General features: G+C 46.9%; 1 protein-coding gene across 6 annotated transcripts; it reads left to right on the top strand.

Moving 5' to 3' along the window:
* Positions 1 to 1135: 1135 nt before the first annotated feature.
* Positions 1136 to 11860, top strand: tmem255a (transmembrane protein 255A). 6 transcript variants are annotated; one of them, XM_088924756.1, is made up of 10 exons: positions 1208 to 1401; positions 3410 to 3552; positions 4856 to 4918; positions 6905 to 7009; positions 7243 to 7311; positions 7590 to 7678; positions 8272 to 8343; positions 8603 to 8765; positions 9170 to 9313; positions 9763 to 10015. In XM_088924756.1, exons 1-10 carry the CDS (start codon positions 1347 to 1349, stop codon positions 9904 to 9906), a joined length of 1047 nt encoding a protein of 348 aa, XP_088780882.1. In that variant the 5' UTR covers positions 1208 to 1346; the 3' UTR covers positions 9907 to 10015. The 6 variants fall into 6 exon arrangements, with proteins under 6 accessions (XP_088780886.1, XP_088780882.1, XP_088780883.1 ...); XM_088924757.1 differs by having other exon boundaries at positions 6905 to 6994; positions 9763 to 10013; XM_088924761.1 differs by lacking the exon at positions 1208 to 1401 and adding an exon at positions 1543 to 1652 and having other exon boundaries at positions 9763 to 10017.
* Positions 11861 to 13514: the final 1654 nt, after the last annotated feature.

The raw sequence follows: 13514 nt of genomic DNA, 5'->3' as shown, positions 1-13514 counted from the left end.
CGCTGGCTTCAGGCATGGCTGGAATGTGACACAGCCTTTTCTTGTAGTATAACGTTAACTCGCGGGCTGCAAGGGACGCCTGCGCCTAATTGCTCAGCCAACACCGGACTTCTCCAGCATCACTGTCTCAATCTTCCTCTTCCTGCTATCGTCATCGCTGTTGCAACAGTCGGTCCCCGCACTCGTACTCTGCCACGGCCTAGACTATTTAAATCAGTATATAGTTACATGGTTTCCAAATCAGGAATGTGCTCTCATTTTTACCACGGATGCGTAGCCCCGCATTGCCCGATGCGTTCCTGAAACTGCCGCTTCATTTTCACAGACGTCAAGAGCGTCTTTTGTGAGATGTAAACAGGACAGTGGACAGCATGTAGTCCGTGCTGTTCAGGAAAGCAGCCCTCTACCGCATCCTCACTGCAGGACCTCCAGACTGCCGCTGTGGAATGTTCCACTGAACCACAAGGGGGATCTCTTTCCCAACTCTCCTCCTTGCGTCTCTCGTTTCAGGGGCTCGTTGTCCTGTTATTTATTTGAAGTTTGTATTCTTCTTATTAATGTATTGTTTAAAATGTACTTGTTCGTAATTGTTTTTACGTATTCGTTGTTAATGTTGTTTTAATCTTCTTATCTATAACTAACTTGCAATTGTCTGACCTGTAGGTTTACAATTAAATATTTACAGGAGAAAATGCAGACTTTTTGGGGGGATAAAGGATGCTCCTAAACAGATAATTTCGTTCCATTAATTTACTTAAAGGGGGACAGTCAGTTAACTGCTACGACTACAGTCGCTGCTGCAGCTGTTGTTAGTGATAGTTTTTCCCTCTAAGCACGTCTTTGATATGAAACACGTTTACGAGTTATAATTGCACAGAGCTGCACGTTGGCTTAAGGATAAAAAGACGCATTTCGAGAACATGTAAATTAGGGTAATAGCTGGTGGAAAATAAACCTGCTCACACCGTTAGAGTTGCTTGCAACTAAGCGGTAATTCTAATAAAGCAGGAAATGTAACCCAGTACAGGCGCTGACAGTGCCGCTCGGATTGCGCGATCGATCGGACGGCAGGCAGAGCCGCGCATGCCCAATGCCCCGGGCTGCCGAGACCTGGACGCTCCGGATCTGGAGCGCAGAGGAAAATGAGAAGACCGCCGCGGCAGGGGGGAGCCAGGCTGCCGGAGTATCGTCAGGCTTTGCAAAGGCAGGAGAGGAATGGTCCACCGCTGCTGGTGGTGCTGACGTTCATCCCTGAGGCTTTGCCCGCACCGCCGCGTCGGAGCTCGGTTTTCTAAATCTTTGCGGTACTGTAGCGGAGAACCTGTCCGGCGCCTTAGAAATTCGCCATGCCTCCCGGACAGGAGCAGCAAGCCAATGGAATAAGTCTGTCAGCCACAGCTGGTATGTACAAGGTCAATGCAGAGGCTGGGAGTCCAGTGGTTGCCGTGTGTTTTCCAGGGGGTTTCTGTGCTGCTCAGTTTATTCGAAGGAGCCCTTTTGCAGAGTGCGACGTTTTCTGGTTTCGCCCTGCTCAGTGTCCCGCTGAATTTGTATGCGAAGTCGCGCGTTCACCCGTACGAACCCCTCTATTTAAGGACAACCTTAAGAAGATACGTCTGGCACTCTGACGTCCCTCTTTGCGTCATGAAACAGTATTTATTACTTCCTAACATCGACTTGGTTTATTTTTTTGGCATGTGTTCACTGTTTCCCTCGATGCGCGTTGTCAGAAGGAATGAGTTCGGTTCCGAGAGGACGTCGACAGACGGGTCGTGTGCGCTGTCTCACTTGTCCGTGAGCACAGTCTATAGTCAAGAGAAAAGGATGCCTGTATCAATTTAGTATTTACAGATCTGTCATTGTGCTTCGAAATGAATTGTATTTTCTTGCTTTAACTGACTTGCTCCCTTTTCGTCTCTTGTTGCGCAGGTGCGGCTGTGATTTAAGTGGAATTGGAAAGCGAGTTTAGAGCATGCGTAAAGACGAAGTTCAATTGGAATTGCTTGACTGGGCTGTCTGAAGTTTCTGTGATTAGGACAGAACACAGCAATAGTATTCTGTATCATACTAGAAATAGTATAGTTATTGAAATCTACGTTTTTTGGAGGTTCCGTACTGTTCAATTAGCTTTTAGAAGACAAGTCAATTCTAATAACGTTCGGAGTTTTTCAGATGTAGGTGGAATGATAACAACTTTCGTGTCTTTTAAAGTCTGATCCTTTTGTAAAAATAATGCATGGTTAAATGACTTTGATTTCTCCCTGCGAAGGCAAACGCGTAACAGACTATGTGCGACGTAGAATGTTAAATTCAACAATTCGGATGTTAAGTTGCTAAATACATTGTAAAGAAGGTTCCCAGTTTCACGGTAAAGCTCAGCTCTTGTCAGAAAGCTTGCAAGATCTATTTAACGTTGTATGAGAGAACCATAATAACGTAGTAGAACACCTTGTCCGCTTTTAAAATGAAAAAAAGCTGTTCATTGAGGTGCTAAAAGACACCTAAAAGAAAACGTCAGTTCGTCAGTATAGTTCGTCAGTATAATGTATTAGTATTAGATTTAAATATTTAGTAAATCTCACGTCTAACTAGAGTGTATCCTCCTGGGAGAAAGTCGCTATCGATAGGATTCGAGGTATAAGGAGATTTTTCCATTTGTATTTTACTAGGTGAGTCAAGTGAGAACAAATTCTGGTTTCCACTGACGACCTGGAAGATACTGGGCCTTTGCTTGAGTGATCCGAGTCAAGAGTTCAGCGGTAGATTCCCACCTGGGATTTGAACCTGTGACCTCCAGTCCAGAGCACAGTGTTCTAGCTCTTATGGCATAATATTTCACTTAAATAGGAAGCGTGTTTTCTGGGGTAAAATAAGTTTTCTACTCAAAGTAAGACAAGTCCCTTATTGCCTTTCTGACACTTGTCTGTTGTTGGTGTTATAATGTTTTAGTTCACTCGTGTGGTTAAATCTTTGTGCCCATAGACAGGACTTTCTTCAGCACTGAGCACAACAGTGATGCTGGGGTCCTGTCTGAGTAGAGGCTCATGTTGGAGTCCAGTCTGCTGTTGTTGGGGTCCTGTGTGAGGAAAGACTCATGTTGGGGTCCAGACTGCTGTTGTTGGGGTCCTGAGTAAAAGCTCATGTTGGGGTCCAGACTGCTGTTGTTGGGGTCCTGTCTGAGGAAAGACTCATGTTGGGGTCCAGACTGCTGTTGTTGGGGTCCTGTCTGGGGAAAGGCCCATGTTGGGGTCCAGTCTGCTGTTGCTGGGATCCTGTCTGGGGAAAGGCCCATGTTGGGGTCCAGACTGCTGTTGTTGAGGTCCTGAGTAAAAGCTCACGTTGGGGTCCAGACTGCTGTTGTTGGGGTCCTGTCTGGGGAAAGGCTCATGTTGGGGTTGTGTGTTTGAAGGTTCATTCAAGAGAAGAAAGAGAAACTCCATCATGGTGACAGTGTCCCTCCTCATCGTGTCCCTGCTGATTCTGACCATAGGACTGGCTGCCACCACCCGGACGCAGAACGTCACCGTGGGAGGCTACTATCCCGGTGTCATCGTACGTACGGATCCAGAGGCGCTGCTGTAACCCTCGCCTTTCTTCTTTGTACAACCCGGCATGACTAAACCCCGTTATGACCTGAATGATATGAGCCACATTTCCAGAGATGTCCTGCAGTGGAATCCGGCTTTCTTAAAGTTGTCAGTGCGTGTTATAGATTGTCTCCCACCAAAGAGTGCAGCAGGAGAAACAACACTCAGAATAGTGTTTTCATTAATGTTTTTTTATTTATTTTCTTAAACAAGCTTTATGGGTAATAGAATCTTTGCTCAGTACAGTTTAATGAGATTTGAGCAATGCTATTGATGTATTAATTTTTGTTCACTCTCTGATGCTAAAAGTCTGTGAACAACTACAAAAAAAATGACATTTCTTTATGCCCAGCCACTCTGGAATGGACAGCTGTCTCTGCACACATCAGCTCAAGGCAAACTGCACAGGGCGGGAGGAGGAACCCACTGGTGACTCCGACAGGCGACATGCAGTAACTGCTTGATTGAAGTCAGGGCTTCCCAGCTGTCACCCTTCATCCCCCAACCAGCTGCGTCAGAAATGTTAATTTAAAGCTGATAACGCTATACCTTGCATAGCAAACCCAGGTGTGGCACAACTGTGTAGGCCTGACCCCTTGTCAAGCGCATAGTTTGCTCCATAGGAACAAGTAAAGGTTTATTCCATGCTTAAAGGAGAAGAAAGGAAACACATCATTCCGGTTTTCTCCATGTCTCCTTCCATGGGATAGAGCCCATTTGAAATCCCCAGCTGTGTTTTAAAGAGAAAAAAAGTCCTAATTTTATTTTTGGTTTTCCACACTTATATTCTCCCTGGCTTGTTTGAAATCTTTGTGCTTCTGCCATCTTTCAGTGGGTCAGGAAGTTTTGCGCTGCAGAACAGAGCTTCGAGACTCCCGCTGCAAAGGCTGGCAGGCTTTGCCCACAAACATGGCTGAGAGAAGCTCTCATGTCCCCTGTTCTGTGTGGAAACCACATCGTGATGCTGTAACCCTGCGGCCCAGAGCGGAGGACCTCAAACAGGTCGTAAATCAGCTCTCTGGTCATGTCCGGAGCCCAGGCCTGACCTTGCTCTCCCCAGCAGGAGAGGACAGAGCAGTGAAAATGTGGGCTGTGACATTTCAAACAAGGCCTGGAAGGGAACCAGAACATGACCTCTGGCAGTGGGTTTACTGTCCACTCCCTTCCCAAAAACAGAAACCACTGGAGCTTTCGGTGCCCATGGCTCGTTCACACTGAAGGGGGAATTTTAAAATGATTCCGATCTCCATTGCCCACTTGTTTTTCAGCTCGGATTCGGATCGTTTCTTGGGATCATTGGAGCCCACCTGATCGATAACAAAAGGCAGATGGTACGTTCTCTCCCTCTTCCGTTTCCCGCGGGGCGCGTGGGAGCTCTGGAGGAAGGGTCTGGGGTCTCGATCCGCGAGCAGCCCCTGCGTGTGACTGTGAGGGGAGCGCAGCCCCCCCGAAGGGCCCGTATGTCTCGTCCTGGACCGCCGGAGCGCCGTGATACCGGATGCCTCGTGAGGTGGCAACAGAAATAGCGGAGTGTAACGGGAGGAGGGCGGAGTGCCGGGCAGGAATGTGAGGAAGAAGTGGAAGTGAAGAGCCCGCCAGCTGCTCTGTGAGCGTGGGGGCCGGGGGCGGGCGGCGTGTGCAGCACTGGGGAGGCTGAGCACTGAAGTGCTTAATGTGCTTTTCCTGTCTGGCCTGAACCTCTTCCTTTACTCCAGCTCAACACTGTTTATGAAACAAGCCCTGTGCTGGGTCGGGCATTTGCAATCGCCAAACAGATATACGTGCTGAAAAAAGCAAAATGAAAATACAGCGCATTTTTAGTTTTTACTCGCTTAAATGGCTTTAATCAGGGTGACAATGCATAGGTGGCCTCGGAATGATTTTTTTTTAGCGCGGATGTTCGCTGGCTCAGATTGGTAAACCAGGGCTCTCGTCCCACGCCTGGAGGCCCAGTGGAACCACGGGTCTGGTTCTGGAGTGGGAGCTGGACAGGGAATCTGGAGGCGTGTCCTTGCTCTCGAGAGCCGGGGCCGTCTCTTTAATATGGCGGAGCAGCACTGTCTTTGCAGTTGCAGACTGAATAGGCCCTGACTGTCACTATGGCTGCTGATTTGCTGTGGACGGTGGGGTGAGGTGTAATTGAATCTTTCCTGCCTTTATTTAATGAAAGATACAAATGGCCCCAGTAAAGAGCTGGGCCCGGGGCCAGGAACAAGCCGTCACCAGAGAGAAGTGACCCCAGAGCTGCTGAATCCCAGCCTGCCTGGCAGGCCTGCTCCTGCTCCCAGCAGCAGAGACAGAAACGCACAGCTCTCATCTTCAACAGCAGCTTCTTTAGAATGCGTCTCCCCCAGGGATCTGTCTATTTCTGTCCGAGTACCAGTCTTTTTCAAATGAGATAACGTACACAACTGTAGCATATCCAGATGCTTTTGTTACATATTAAAGCAATTATCCTTTTACATTTTTACCGGTGAGATAAATTCTTGCAGCTGTGTTGCCGGCACAGTGTCGGGCAACTGTGATTGAGACCGGAGCCGATGAAAAGCAGCTCAGTGACTGTGTTGCTTTCGTCAAAACCCAGTGAAAGCAAAGCCAGCAGTGGTCACTCCAGACCTCCTGCCTTTGATTTCATACACTGCCTGTTGCTGTGTCTGTCGATAAAGAATCCTTTTTTAACACTGAAATACCTGTAATTAACTGCGTCTTTTCCTTTTATATTGACCAAAGATTTAGCCAGGTCAGGCAGTGTATGAAAATATTTCAATCTTGAGGAAGTGCTGATGAGAAAAAAAAAAAGATACTGAATTAGCACAACCTGTGGATCCTCAGACTGGGGGATCGAAAAGTGTCTTTAAAGCACATATTCTGCTCAATATAAACTACCGTAGTAAGACTGATAGTGCTGCTTTAGTCAAAGCTTTATACACACATGTGTGGCAGTGCCAAGATTGACTATTTCATGGTCATTTACATTACAGCTGAGATGTTTTAGTTGTTTCTGTAATTGCAAAAGGAAATCATTTTAAATCTTGTTGCTTACCACAGCACAAGATATCCTAATGACTATCTTTCGATGTGTTCTAAGTGTTTTGAACTATAGTGAATATTACGGAAGGTCTTGCAGTTACTGGTCGTGTCTTGTAACTCAGCTGGCCGAAGGGGTTCAGTCACATTTGAGCCATTTCCTAGTTGTTTCCAGGGTTACAGGCCCTCCAGAAGAGGTTTTCAGGAGCAGGACTGTTAAATTAAACAGGGCAAAGAGGACATGAGGCGAGGGGCTGATCTCACCTGAGTGTGTGTCTTTCCTTCCACAGCTGGTGGCGTCCATTGTGTTCATCAGCTTCGGGGTGGTGGCTGCCTTCTGCTGTGCCATTGTGGACGGTGTGTTTGCTGCGAGGCACATTGTGAGTGTTGTGCAGGTCTGTCTGTACCTGCTGTGCAGCTGTTTGAAGTTAATCCCACTGATAGCCGGCACTGTGTTAGCCTGACAGCAAACTGGCATCACAAAACCCGTTAAGACTTACAAAAACATCGCTTAGCAATTTTACAGTGTAACTTTAAAAGGTAAAATGTTGCATTTCAAGTTGTTGAATGTTTCTGTCACGCAAGATTCTGTTTCCACGTATATTGATGTAAAAACAATGTCTTCTAGGATCTGAGGCCTCTGTATGCTGGAAGATGCAAATACTACTCTAGTGTTACATCTATTGATGACCAAGAGGTAAAGAACCTTGTTTGTGTTCTGTGCAGCCAGTCAGTCTACAGTAATGCAACAAGCAGTACCGTACCACCCTTTTTATACCTGTTTATATAAGCAGACTGTTTTCTGACAGCTTGCATTCCTGACACGCAGTTGGTATTGACATGTAATTAACACACAGAAGAGTACTTCTATAATAACATGACTTTTTACATGTCCAGTGCTCTCCCGTGCCCTTGTTAAGAGGATGAGGAGCATGGCGTCTGTCTTGTCTACCCATGGTGCTCTGTTTTTCCCAGGTGCCTTGCCAAACTGCTTCGCGGGGATCCTGCAGCCTGCGTGTGAAGAGCAACACCTGCTACTGCTGTGACCTGTACAACTGCGGCAAGTGCGTCTCCATTTCCCTGTCCTCTCAGTTCTAACGACAGGTGGAAAAGCTAGTAAACAACCACAGCCCTTTCTGCCCTGCACCCAAGACTGGGCTTCCTCTGAAACTGTATATGTAGAGGGCGCTGGAATCTGCAGGCAGCGGTTTAGCATGTACTTAAGTTGCTTTTCAACAATCGCCTGTTCATACTTAGGAAGAGGGCTAATTAGGGGCCAGTCAAACTGACCAAGGGACCAAATTAGGCCAGGTCTAATTAGTGTGGCTCCAAAGGGCCAGAGCTGGCCAGTCCTGGTATAAACAGACGTGCGCGTGCAGCAGAGCCCTGTACTGTCTCGCCTCGCAGTGGGTCCTCTGTCACAAGGAGGGGGATCTGTAACATGAGATAGGCGCTTGGGGAGGAGCAGGGCTGCTTGAAACCACTGCAGGAGCGTTCCTTCAGACTGTGCTGCCCCCCTCCTCCCCCTGGCTGCTCAGTGGTGTCAGTTCTGCACCAGGTCACAAGACAACAGGCCCATCGTGGTCAGTTTCTGATCTTTACCTCCTCGCCTTTCATCACAAACACAGCCTTGCCTCTTGTTTCACCTTTGTTTCAGAGATCATCCTCTCTTAGGAACTCAAAGCAAAGACATTTTGACAAAAAATCAGAGAACTCCCATGATTTGGAAGTAGGTCTTTTCTGTTTACTTCCCACAGCTACGCTGTTTGGTTGTGGCTGGGTGAGAAAGCGTGGCTGTCTAACGTCCTGAGTCTGGCTCCTGCTTGATGGGGTGTGAGTCTGGCTCTGGTGCTCCTAGCTGCTTGCCGGGGCTCCTCCTCCCCTGCAGGGGTGCGCATGAGAGGCCGGGTCCTTCTGGGGCCTCCAGCCTGACTCCGGTCCACCGGGTCCCCTGATCCACTCTTCCCTTTCTGCCTCTTGTGTTCCAGCCGCATGGAGGTGATGGGCGGCTACCACGAGTACATGGACGTGCGGAGCTGTCAGGATGTGGTGCATCTTTACCATTTGCTGTGGTCGGCCACAATACTAAATATAGTGGCTCTGTTTCTTGGAGTTGTCACAGCCGCAGTGCTGGGGGGATTTAAAGACATGGTGAGACCAGCGCTCCGATGCCTCAACACCATTGTGAACCTTTGAGTTGAGAACTGGCGTCACAGGACGGCAATATTTCTGCATTTCTTTCCATTGCTGTTAAACATGTGCTGGGAATTGGCTCAGCCTCAGCTAGAGTGCTAAATCTATCACCCTTTCTCTAAAACCTGAGATTCAGCACATTTGCAGAGCAGTCTTCTTGTGCCTGTGTCTTTCATTTTAACGTACCATAGCAAAGGTTTGTTGCTTCAGACATACTCAGCTACACTTTTCAGACGCTGAGACAGTTTTACTGTGCGCCAGTGTTTTATTAATAACTTATGTATTTACTGCTTTTTTCCTAAGTCTTCCAGCGGTAGTGTGTTTTGAGTGGGGCAGTAAATGTTATTCTGTGTTTTGGCCAGACTCCCAGCTCTGGCCCAGATAGCTATGAGCCAGACCCTCACCCCCCTCGGGATTCCTGTGAGCCCCCACCTCCGGTGGCCTCCTACAGCTCCTACTACAACAGCGCCCCCTGCCTGCCGCCCTACACTGCCTACGACCTGCAGGTGCTGTCTCTCTCCCTGTCCTGTTGACTTGCATGCAGTAGTACAGAGGTAGGGTCTCCTCAGCTTGAGTGGGCAGTTTCCCCATCAAGAGTCTCTGAATATTTTAAAATCGACTGTCCTGTGACTGGTGCTGAAACACAGGTTAACAACCAACTTGTGTTCCATTAGTGGGATTTTGTTTCACCAGTCAGCAGGCAGCGTGCTCAGTCCAATGGGGTTTTTTTTCTGCGTGCAGTTTTGAATAAAGTGGCAAATTTCAAGTTAAATTTAAATGTAAAAATGGCAGCCCACTAGAAACCCCTGCTTCTGCACTGAGAAACAGTCAGTCTAGTCTGGCTAAAAGAAGGTGGGAGGGGCAGAGCTATCTGCACCCGCTTCTCGTCCTCCCCCGGGCCTGGGGGAGGGCGGGGCGGGTCTCACTCAGTCTGCCGGGTGTCTTTCCTCTGCAGGGCTCCAGCATGTTCCCGGACTCCTCCGGCCTCTCCGATGACTCGCAGTCTGCGGCCAGCTACATGTGGCCCACCCAGATTCCCCCTCGCTACTCGCCTCCGTATTACCCCCCAGACGAGAAGCCCCCTCCCTACAGCCCCTGAGTGCGGAGGGGGAGGAGGGGGTCACCCTTCTGGCATCTCACAAACCCTGGGGGAGATGGAGGAGAAGAACTGGAGGGGGTGGGGGTGGGGGGGCAACTCCCAGTTTACAGCAGAAGGGGTGGGAGACCTCTCTTTTGCAGCCCGGTCATAAAGACACTGTGAATCCTCCTGTTTGTGCTCTACAGGAGCGGAACTTTTTTATCAACAGGATTTTTGCCAACTTTTACATCGCTTCATGCTTCTGCTGCATCCGAAAGAATGGATTTCACTCATTGGTTCTTTCTAGCAGTGTTGCCCCTGCTGCTTTTACATCGGAAGGAGAAGGAAAGGGGCTTCAGAACAGCTTTTATTATCCTACTTGACCGTATGGCATGGCCCATACACATCACTGCAGCACTGACTTAAATTTCAGATGACGAGGAGGAAGGGCACCAGAGGCAGTGGCCTGTTTAGACCGCCCTCTAGTGGTCACAAGTGGCACTTCGGACACTTCTGGCGACTCAACTCCAGGACTGTTTACAGCGCCGTTTTGATAATGAACATGAGCTGGGTAGAACGTCCCTCCTGGGCTGTGCAGGAGCATCAGCTGTAGCATTTCCTAGAAAGAACTGCCATGATTTCTGCTGTACTGGAACTCTGCGTGTTTTCACTTAGTGGTCAACTGAATCACCTTGTACTGAGAATCAGTCTTTGAACACCCAATCTTTACTTTGTATAGCACATTTTCCCCATGCTGAGCACCATCTCATGTTTCTAATATGCTATGAGGAAGTACCTGAGGTCTGTCAGTCGTAACCACTTGTGTGTGTGTTAATGATCTACCATGTTTCATTAGCAGTAGTCCATGTCTTGGCATCTTCTGGAAGAACGCACTGAATATAAAAGCTCACCTTTGTTTTTTTTACTTATTACGATGAGCAGTTAGAGAAAGATCTCTACACTTTTTTTTTATCCAAGCTGTTGTGTGCAGAGCTATGACAATGCTGTATATGCTGTGAGTTACTGGAAATTTGACTTACCTTTTTTTTAAATGACAGTCATTCAGAAGGATAGTGTAAAAGTATATATGCATTTAAATTCGAAACCATCATTTATATAAAAATGTTACAAGCTTTGTTGCTTGGAAATACATACCTACATTGTTTTTAAGCTGATATCCTATTTTGCAATGAGAAAGACAGCAGTATAACTATTTAATGTGAATTTTCCTGGAGGCAAACTGTCTGCCCCAGAGTAAATGAATCACAAGGGCATTTTGCCCGCAGTGGAAATCAGATTTATTCCATTTGCTGTGACGGGTGAATGTTACCAGAACACAATTTGCAGCTTACAGAGAGGAGCAGCTTGATTTTCTGGTAGATGACAGATGTAACACAGTCTGTGATGTACAATAATGGTCTTGTTCTGGTCATTGTTGCTTAATTATTGTCTGTGTTATATCATTCATTTGCAGATGATCTGAAACAGCTCCCTAACAAATAAAAAGCAAGAACCGCTGTCCGTTTTTGCATCCCCACAAATTTAGCTTTACCATCAGACTTCCGCAGTGACAGCCTTGTTTATACCTCCTGTAAGTATATCCAGACCACAGAACTGGAAGCATTCAGCCCCCAGAATCCTCATTCGAACCTGAAATACAGAAAATGGCTCCTGTTTCAACCCCTTCTCCACGGGCCTTCTCCACCCTCTGGCCTCTTGGTGTGTGTATAGATAGCAGGGGCAGAACTGCAAATGAGCTTATGAATTTTCATGATCTTAAAATTAAACTGTAAATGAACGTGAAAGATCCAGGGTGCCAGGAGCCACCACAGTCCCATGGCCTTTAGGGCTGCAAGTAGTGTGTTGGTACATTTGGAGAACATGTAACATTTGGAGTTCCAGTTTGCCCTGTAAAGATGTCTCAATAACATTGCGAGTCAAAATGAAGATTAATAAAAGGTTGCCATCTCTTTCTCTTGGGCATGGCTTCCTGACTCAGGAATGGGATATAGGCTCAGTGGAGGCACACTCTTTCTGAAAATCTGTGATTTTTTCCCCCTTTTTCAGTTAATCCAAGACTGTCCTTCAAATCTAATTGAGACCCTTGCATTTATTCTCACCTGGATCATTAACTGGTGGCTCAGTGTGTGCAGGTCTCTCTGGGAGGGCAAACAGGGTTTAGATCTTGTAGCCTCTCCATGCAGTGTAGTAAAGTCTGGATCACTTTACTGCAGCAGGACAGAACCAAGTAAACCAGCACAGCTGCAACTTGTCTTCCTCTGGTTCATGACCATCCAACACGCTGGAGCAGGGCTTCTGCAGAACTTTTCTTCTGTTGTTTCTGAAACTGTTAATTGACCTAAAAACAGGACACACACTCTTCCTGGAACACCACAAACAGAAGAACGAGATTACACTTTATAAGACCATCCTTCTGCTTTGTCACCCATTTGACCACCCACTGATTGAGCATCGGCCAGGGTGACCACTTCTCCAGAGATGTGGGACGGAGTGCATGCAAGTGTGCTGGCGGATGGCCAGGGGTGTACTACTGTTCTGTTTTTATAAATGCTTTCTCGTGCATATTAGGTAATACATGCCAATAAAAAACAGGGCACTTTTATATGGTTACTGCCTGGGCAGATCACTGAAATTAACATAAAAACCCAGGATGATCATAGCTGAACTGCACTGTCCAGTAAACCCAGCATTTTCCTGTCAGGTCAGGAGATCCGGCTTGTGTTCAGATTCAGGCAGAACTGAACTGGTCAGGGTCCACTCTAGCGCTGGAGCAAGAGCTTAAAGGGGCTGGAGCATCAGGAGGATAGCTGCCCACCCGAGTCATGGCCAGAACCCTGCCCTCTCTTGCTCTTTCACAACCAGAGACACCAGCCTACCACCAGCAACCTCACCTGGAGACAGACACACACAAGAATATTCCTCTTCATAAAGGTTTATTTCCATTCTGGACAGAACTAAGAGCTATAAATAAGGTTTCAAAATATGAGAAAAAAAAGTTAAGAAAAGGCTTTAGTACAGTTATTTACATTTAATAGTTATTTAAAGTTTTTTTTAAGTATTTTTTTTTGGGGGGGAGGGGGGAAATGGAGTAGCACTGCTCAAACATTCGATCTTCAAGACCTACTGGAATAGTATAAAGAATTAGTCTACAGAAAAATGACTCACCAGTGCCTCCTACTGGCCAGTGTAAAAGTAACCACATCCCCAAAAACAAGTCAAAAGAAAAATCTGCAATAGCAAACAACACTACGAGGTAACACACTGTACACCGAGTGCATAGCTGATATGATCAGTTAAGCACTCAGCGGAGATCTTAACAGCACATCAGCCTTTGGGAAAAAATGTAATTCAGAGTTTCTATGACGCAATTTGAACACAAGGATAATAGCGGGTCTCCTCTACAATGTACAGCACAGGCACTCAGCAGACTGTCCTGTATGATCAGCATAAAAATATAGAATACTAGTGGATTCCAGGGCACCACAGGAACAATACTGTGTGTTGGTAAATGAAGGCTTATATTTATTGGAATGTTTATTGCTACATTTACTGGATGTTGTCAATGACACTTTTTTAATTGCAAATTGTTGATTGACTAGAAAATGAAT

Source organism: Atractosteus spatula, chromosome 9 (genome assembly GCF_055471065.1).
Source record: "Atractosteus spatula isolate fAtrSpa1 chromosome 9, fAtrSpa1.hap1, whole genome shotgun sequence".
Lineage (NCBI taxonomy): Eukaryota > Metazoa > Chordata > Actinopteri > Semionotiformes > Lepisosteidae > Atractosteus > Atractosteus spatula.
This window is presented reverse-complemented; position numbering and strand designations above follow the sequence as displayed.

Coding starts and splice junctions, on each gene's coding strand:
- tmem255a (XM_088924756.1), top strand. CDS start 1,347: ATGCCTCCCGGACAGGAGCAGCAAGCCAATGGAATAAGTCTGTCAGCC. Junction 4,919..6,904: donor TCGATAACAAAAGGCAGATG/GTACGTTCTCTC, acceptor TTCCTTCCACAG/CTGGTGGCGTCCATTGTGTT. Junction 7,679..8,271: donor GACCTGTACAACTGCGGCAA/GTGCGTCTCCAT, acceptor CCTTTGTTTCAG/AGATCATCCTCTCTTAGGAA.